The 7,043-nt window shown below is 45.5% G+C and overlaps 1 protein-coding gene across 7 annotated transcripts in view; it reads left to right on the top strand.

Moving 5' to 3' along the window:
• The first annotated feature begins 3,099 nt into the window (after nucleotides 1-3,099).
• The window catches only part of LCORL (ligand dependent nuclear receptor corepressor like), a 131,737-nt gene continuing 127,793 nt past the window's right edge, over nucleotides 3,100-7,043 (top strand). The window contains exon 1 of one of the 7 annotated variants that reach the window (XM_019654227.1): nucleotides 3,100-3,528. In XM_019654227.1, coding sequence (XP_019509772.1) covers nucleotides 3,369-3,528 — 160 coding nt within the window. In that variant the 5' untranslated portion in view covers nucleotides 3,100-3,368. Of the gene's footprint in view, nucleotides 3,529-4,243; nucleotides 4,567-7,043 lie in introns of those variants that run through there. The other 6 variants (XM_019654226.1, XM_019654231.1, XM_019654232.1 and 3 more) reach the window with 6 other exon arrangements.

Raw genomic sequence — 7,043 nt, 5'->3', positions numbered from 1 at the left:
CTAGAGATATGATACTCATTAGTTTTGTTTACTAATACTTATTCTCCCCTTCTTTGGGGGAACATGGTAGTATTGCACTTTCCCATCTGCCGTGGACTACAAATGTGACCACAGATTATTTATTTCCCTCTATCTACACTCCTTTGCAATAAGACTCATAGCTCTTCCTGTGAAAAGGTAGACTCTACTTCCCCTCATTGACTCTGGACTTGGCCATATGATTGCTTTAGCCATTTGGATTGGAGCGAATGTGATCCAAGCCAAAGCTTTTCAAGTGCTTGTGCATTGAGGCTTGCCCTCTCGTTGCTCTTGGAACCTTGTGACTGCCACCATGTGAACAAGCCAAGGCTAACCTCTTGATCATGAGGGACACCAGGCGAACACCTGAGTGAGCGCCACCCAGGCCAGCAAAACAATCTAGCTGAGCTTAAGACAAACTGCCATTCATTGATTCATGAGCTAAATAAGTAGTTGATATTTTAAGCTATTAAGTTTTGGGGTGGTTTGTTGCGCCTGCAAAGCTATCTGTTATATCACTCCTTTGAAGTTAGGCATGGCCACATGATTTGCTTTACCCAGTGAAATATGTAACTTCTGGCAGAAGTCTTTAAGAGCTGGACAGTGAGTTAACAACTTCTTTCTCTTGTCATGGTGACTGGGGAAGTTCCAGATGGTAGAGCTCTATAAGCCTGGGTCCCTGAATGGACATAGAACAGTTCTCCATACCCTCCTTCACACTGACTTTTGGAGAACACATAGTTTAAACAAGAAATAAATCTTTGTATCAAGCCACTGAGATTTTGAGTGTCCATTATTAGAGCATAACCTAGCCCATTTTGACTAGGTAAAAAATTGGTACCCAGAGGAAGTAGACTTATGATGATGGAAAACCTAACATATGTGGCTGTGACTTAGAGGCTCAGTGGGTGATAGCTGTGAAACTGTTGTTTGAGGGTGGAAAGTTGGTAATGCATGATAGCTGTAAAATATTTGCTAAAAATTCTTCACCTTTCTGAATACAAGTGTTTACCATAGTTATTCTGTCCCTGCCCCACCACTGTACATTGAGTGCACTGTTGAGTGTGTGTATAAGCAGAGAAGATACTTTGTTTTTTTCAGGTCTCTGTAAAAAGGAAAGCTTATTTCTGTTCTAATATAGGGAATACCAAGCATCACCCAGAGACGCTGGACTTTGGGATTAATGTCATTACTGAATAGAACTTTCGTTGGATTGCCTCACATGTGATAGGAGTAAATGTATTTTGTAGTGTAAAGAGAGTGAACTGTAAATTGGTGACTAGAAAGATGCATTGCAGTAATCATTGATGCTGTTCACCAGTAAATTCTGGTTACCTTCCTTCTGGGTGAATAGTAGGATTACATTTGTGAGCTCCCTTGGAGATAGGGATGCCTGTATAATGTGCTTTTATCAATGGTGTGAGTGGGATCGACTTGTATAACTTTCAGGAAGAACCAGTTCGCCATTCATCTTCTTTCGACCTATCATGCAAGTGGGACAGTTCCAGAGATTGAGCCTTCCTAAGCCATCTGGTTGCTTGGTGAGAACAACTTGCAGTGAAGCTCCACGCTGCTCCACATGAAAAATGTTGGATACTTTGTTACTGCTTGTTACTGTGCCATATAAACTAGCCCATTCAAACTAATGTAGATTACTGTAAAAGTTTTCAGGAAAGCTACAAATGCTGATCAGCTTGGCAATTATAATGAGTGGAACCAGGAACTGAACCTATCCACTGATAATTTCAAAGCACCTTCACAAGTGATTTTACTTGCTTCTCCAATTGTGACTATTTTAGAAAGGTGACTATGAGATTTCAAACTTCATTTTTTTTTAATTTGTGAAAATGCAAAACTATATCTTCGCTATCAAGAGGTAATGATGAGCAATGAAATACCTCCTTGTAGAGAAAAAAAAAAAAAGGTGGATGAGGAGAAGCCACAAAACAGGGTGGGTGGTACTGAACTCAGAATTCATCTGACTTTCCAAGGAGAATTGAAAGTTTTCCTACAGACTTGTGCATAAATTTCCAGTAATACACAGTACTTCTCAGTAAACTTTGGATGCCTTAGCTCGAGTTCGGCCCCCTGCACATATACAGAAACATGTGCACAATCACTGTGATGCAAAAGTCAAAAATGTCATTGAAGTTTGTATTTAATCAAAAGCTTTCTCTCTGAAGAGGAAAACATATTTTCTCTAGCACAGCGTAGAATTCATTCCATAACATTTGTAAAGTGTTAAGTCCCATGCCACACAATGCACTTGGGTCAGGCAAGTGAAAGATGTCATGGTACAGAAAAAAGTCTCCACGGATCGCTGACCTCCAGGAGTTTACATTTTGCGGAAGATACAAAGTTTCCCCTTTTGGAGTTTTCACTCAGTCACACCCAATCCCCTGTAAATAATTTTCGGTGAAAAGCCCCGCATCTTTTCCCTAATCCTTACAAATATTCTCGCTTTCCCAGGTCTCTTCGCCCTGGAAACCGATGTCACTGAGGTAATCTGTCTGGATATTTAGCAGTTTGGGGGGGATTCGGCCGAATGACCAGCTTGCTCTTTCCACGCAGTAACAGGATGACAGTGACCCCCAAAGAGTTTCCAGCACTTAAAGCACAAAATGCAGCCTGAACCCTCAAGGAGCGGACAACTTGCGGTTTTCGCCGCCCTTCTACAGCGGAACCTAAGGAAGCTAAGGCGGCTGGGTCAGACCGGGCAACGCGGGCAGCGCACAGTACTGCGCGCAGGGCTTTGGAGGCCAAGTCCACCAGCAGCGCAGCGCAAAGAAGTCCAAGGCGGGCATGCAAGCCCAAGTGTGGGTGGAGTACTGAAGGGTGCCCATCCCTGCTGGACTACAATGACCGGCATGCATGGCGCCGCGGCAGCAAGCTCCGCTGTGGGACTACGGCGCAACGGAGCCTGGGAAGTGAAGTCTCGGGGCAGCCCGAATTGCGTCGCGAAGGCAGAAGGGAGGAGTTGATAGTCCGCTCCGTAGCACGCCGGTTCCTGGCCGGGCTTCGAGCTTCTAGCTCCCGCTCAGGGTTTTCGCGGGCGGCGGGAGCAGTATGGCTCGCACGAGTAAACTCCGGGGGGAGGAGGGAATGGGGAGTGGATGGGGAGGCGGGGTCAGCGGAAGCGGCAGGTTGCTTCCTTCTCCTCTCGCTCCCTCCCCGCCTCTCCCTGAGGGAGCGGTGGGAGGGGGAGGGAAGGGCAGAGGGAAGGTAGTGACACGTGTCAATCAACCCCCCTCCGGGGGGCGCGCGCTCCGGGGCTCGCGCCGAGGGCTCGCGCCCCTGCCTCGTGCCTGCGCCGCTCGTATGTAAATGAGGGCGCGTGACGCGGGACGCAGATGGACAAGGGAAGAGAGAGAATGGCCGCTGCCGCCGCCGCTGCTGCCGCTGCCGCCGCCGCCGCCGCCGCTCAGTGCCGGAGCCCTCGGTGCGCGGCGGAGAGGAGAGGATTCCGGCGGGAACTCGACTCTTGGCGCCACCGCCTCATGCACTGTGTAGGTAAGAGAGACACGGGCCGGGGCCCCGGCTCCGCGCAGCGACGGCTGCCGCAGCCCGAGGAGTTTGTAGCTGAGGGGTTTAGTTGAATCTCCCGTTCGGGTCAGTTCAATGGGGGAGCGAGATGGGAGCGGCGGCGGCGCGGCGGCCCCGGCGCTCGCCTTTTGTCTGGGGACTCCTCGCCCGGCGCGGTCCGCGCTGCTTCCCCTTCTCCTTCTCCGCTGTTGGGCTTCCCAGAAACTGTTAGTTCGGACCCGCTTGCCGAGCCCCCAAGGAAACCGCTCGTTCGCGCTGTCCCTGAAACTCCTCCGCACCCCTTGCCGCCCGCGGTCCACCCTGTCAGAAGGGAGGAAGCGGCCCAGCTGGTCGGCGCCCGGGTGGAGGGGAGCCGGCGGGAGAAAGGCGGGCTGGTCCGCGCCCCCGCCGGGCGCACACACACCCCCTTCTCGCCGCCGGGGGCCGGGCAGGCCGACGGGGCCGAGTTCCCGGGGACAGGGAACCGGGCGACCCCTCGGGCGCTCGCGGAGCTGGAGCCACGGGTGGACTGGTGGGGGGCTAGGGGCGGCGGGGGCGTCGCCCGAGGGGCGGGGGCGCCCAACTCTGCCCTCTCGCGCTTGGCGGCGGCGGCGCTGTGTGTACCCCTTTAAGAAGGAGCCGCTCGAGCGCTGACGGTTGGGATTTGAAGTTCTTCCTCCCTCTTTGGAAGTCTGGACAGAGGGGTGAGGGGGGTGCTGTTGCCATGGCGATGGCACTCGTGCCCCCCTTCTCGCGGATGCCCGGGCGACTCCGGTCCTCTTTTAATGTCATGTGAAGGACCGGTCTCTGCACATCGCCCGCCCCACCTCTCAGACCCGTTCTCCTGCTCTTCCGTCTTCCTTGGTGGTGGGGTCGGAATCGTTTTTCGCTTCAAACTTCTGAGCTCGGGGCTGTCATTCTGCGGGTTGCTTGGGGTGGCGGGAGGTGGTGTGACTTCTTCACCTTGCTGCCGTCGCTTTTTTGTCTGAGTGGAACCAGTGCGTGGAGCTGTTATCCATCCAGCAGGTTGGTTTAGTGGGCACTGAGGGGACACCGCGGGTTATGGGATGGGGTGTGTTGTGCGCGTTTGTATTGGAAGGCGGTTCTGGGTAGGAGAGTAAGGGAAGAGGTGGAAAGGAAGGTTGCATTGTCTGAGTGGATAGTGGCAGCAGCTTGCTCGACTGATGATTAAATCTTGGCTTTTGGAGTTGAGGCACTAACCTTAGCGCCTTAAGAAAACAACTCTCTTACCTTGTTTCCTTCCATCTGTTCTTGGCGCCACCTCGCGCCCCCTTTCCCTCACCCTCCTCAGATTTGTTGGGTTAAGTGCCTGAAGATCCTTCTTGGTTTTCACTAGTGAAAAGGAGATCGTAGTAGGATAAACGAGTAAAACTTCAACTCAGAAATGTGCACTGCAGAATACTATGGATATAGGAAAACGTACGAGAGAAGGAAGGTTGCTCCGATTAGGGGCATTTAAGATACGTTTAAACAATTGACTGTTTTACCCTTATAACGTATGTTTTGGTCTTATCTAAGAAAACATGGGAAATAAATGATTTTAATTCTTTTTTTTTAAGTATAGGAAAACCACACGGCGTTCTTTACATAAAAAAATTAAGCAAAGTGTTACTTGTGCTTCCTGAATACAAAATGGACCCGTTTTTGTAATTGCTTATATAAAGATCTCTTCCGCTGACAACCTGTTTAGAAATTGTTGAGTTCGAATCAGGCAGGATAACAGCATTGTAACACTGGCTCGCGATATTATTGTGTTGAGTTTTCCCGAGGCGCACAGGATTTCACGATGTCTTTGGTCAGTTTTTATGTTTTTTAAGAAAATACTTTGCATTCCCCCCCCCATCTTCTTGCTTATGTAGATAACATTAAGTATGGCTCTATCTCAAAAATATATGTGCTTTTGAAAAATAGTCAAATTTTTATTAAACACAAAATTAATTGGATTTGATGGAAAAAAGTATCTTTCTGCCTTACCTACTTACATCTGAAGTAGGATTGGAAGACATTGAAAATAGAGTTAATACTGTATGTCTATCTAATATGCAATCTCTATATTACATTTTTAATGTAATATATGTACTGTATTTGAAAGGAAATTTTTTTCCTGGGCTCTAACTGTATTTGAGAATTGTTTCCCACAGCCCCAGTCCTAATCAGTTGACCTAGTAAGACCCATCTCATACTTTGTTCTTGTGATTGTTATTTTTAAATAAACAATAAAACTTTTAAACAGGATATACACTTGTTGATTGGTTTTTTTTCTGTATCATATATGTGAAGCACCTACTCATAGTGTGAATTAGGATTAAATATAGTTTGTGTACTTCCTTAAATTACCTTTTGCTATTCAAAACTTGACTTTGTAAACGTATTTACAAAAACGGCCATATTCTTTTTCCTTTGCATGTGTGTGTGAATATATATGTGTATATACATTTCTGTATTGAATAGTCAGTGCTGTAATATCTTGAAATCACTGTTATAAAATATCCTTTCTGCCTTTGGGGAAGAAAATGATCCAAAAGTGTAATTTTTAAATGAAATATGGAAATTGTAAACAGTGTCTCGGGGTTGTACAGCAAGTTAGTGTAGAGTCAATAGTGAAGTTTAAATCTCAGTTCTTAGCGTAAGTCTTTAAAGTAATCTGATTCATTTTTTATAACTCATGTAATATTCTAAGTTATGGGGGGAAAGCTCATTTTAGTTGTATGACTGCTTATAGTTAGCTAAGGTGTTTAACTCTTGATAAGGAAAATGGTGTTTACTTTTATTTGTGGAACTCATCTTTTTAGGTTAGATTTATGACTACTCTGATTTGTGCCTTTTTTTTATTAATTGAGTTGTCCTATAAGCTCTATGACCCAATTAATAGCCCTATTTACAATGTAGTGCTTTTTATAATTTTATTATTTTTCTATAAACATCATATATTGTGCTGTAATTTTGAGTATGCTCCTCTAACAAATGTTTTGGATCTTAATGGATATAGTAAATTGTATCCTGGTGCTCCATATAATATTGAGGTATAACAGATACAGTCCTGGGTCTTATGGAATATATAATATAATTAGTATCTGGTAAGTTACTAATTTAAAACAAGTAAACTCCAAGAGAAAATAAATGTATTTGTATGTTTTTTTAAAACATTATCAGAACTTGTATGGTCTATTAGGATATTTGATCTAGGAGATAGGCCAACTTTATTGTTTTTTAACTTTTAATTTTGATAAAATTTCAAACTTACAAGAAAAGTTGGAAGATAATACAAGGAACTCCTATTTTACCCTTACCCACATTCACCAATTGTATTATTTTGCTGCATTTGCTTTATTGTTGTTACCTTATATCTATCATATCTATCTATCAATCTATCTAGCTATGTTTTTTCTGAACCATTTGAAGGTAATTTGGAGATATCATACTTCTTTACCCCTAAATTCTTCAGTGTATATTTTCTAAAATCAAAGACATTGTCGTATCTA

The sequence above is a fragment of the Hipposideros armiger genome, unplaced genomic scaffold (genome assembly GCF_001890085.2).
Source record: "Hipposideros armiger isolate ML-2016 unplaced genomic scaffold, ASM189008v1 scaffold_217, whole genome shotgun sequence".
NCBI classification, from domain to species: Eukaryota; Metazoa; Chordata; class Mammalia; order Chiroptera; family Hipposideridae; genus Hipposideros; species Hipposideros armiger.
This window is presented reverse-complemented; position numbering and strand designations above follow the sequence as displayed.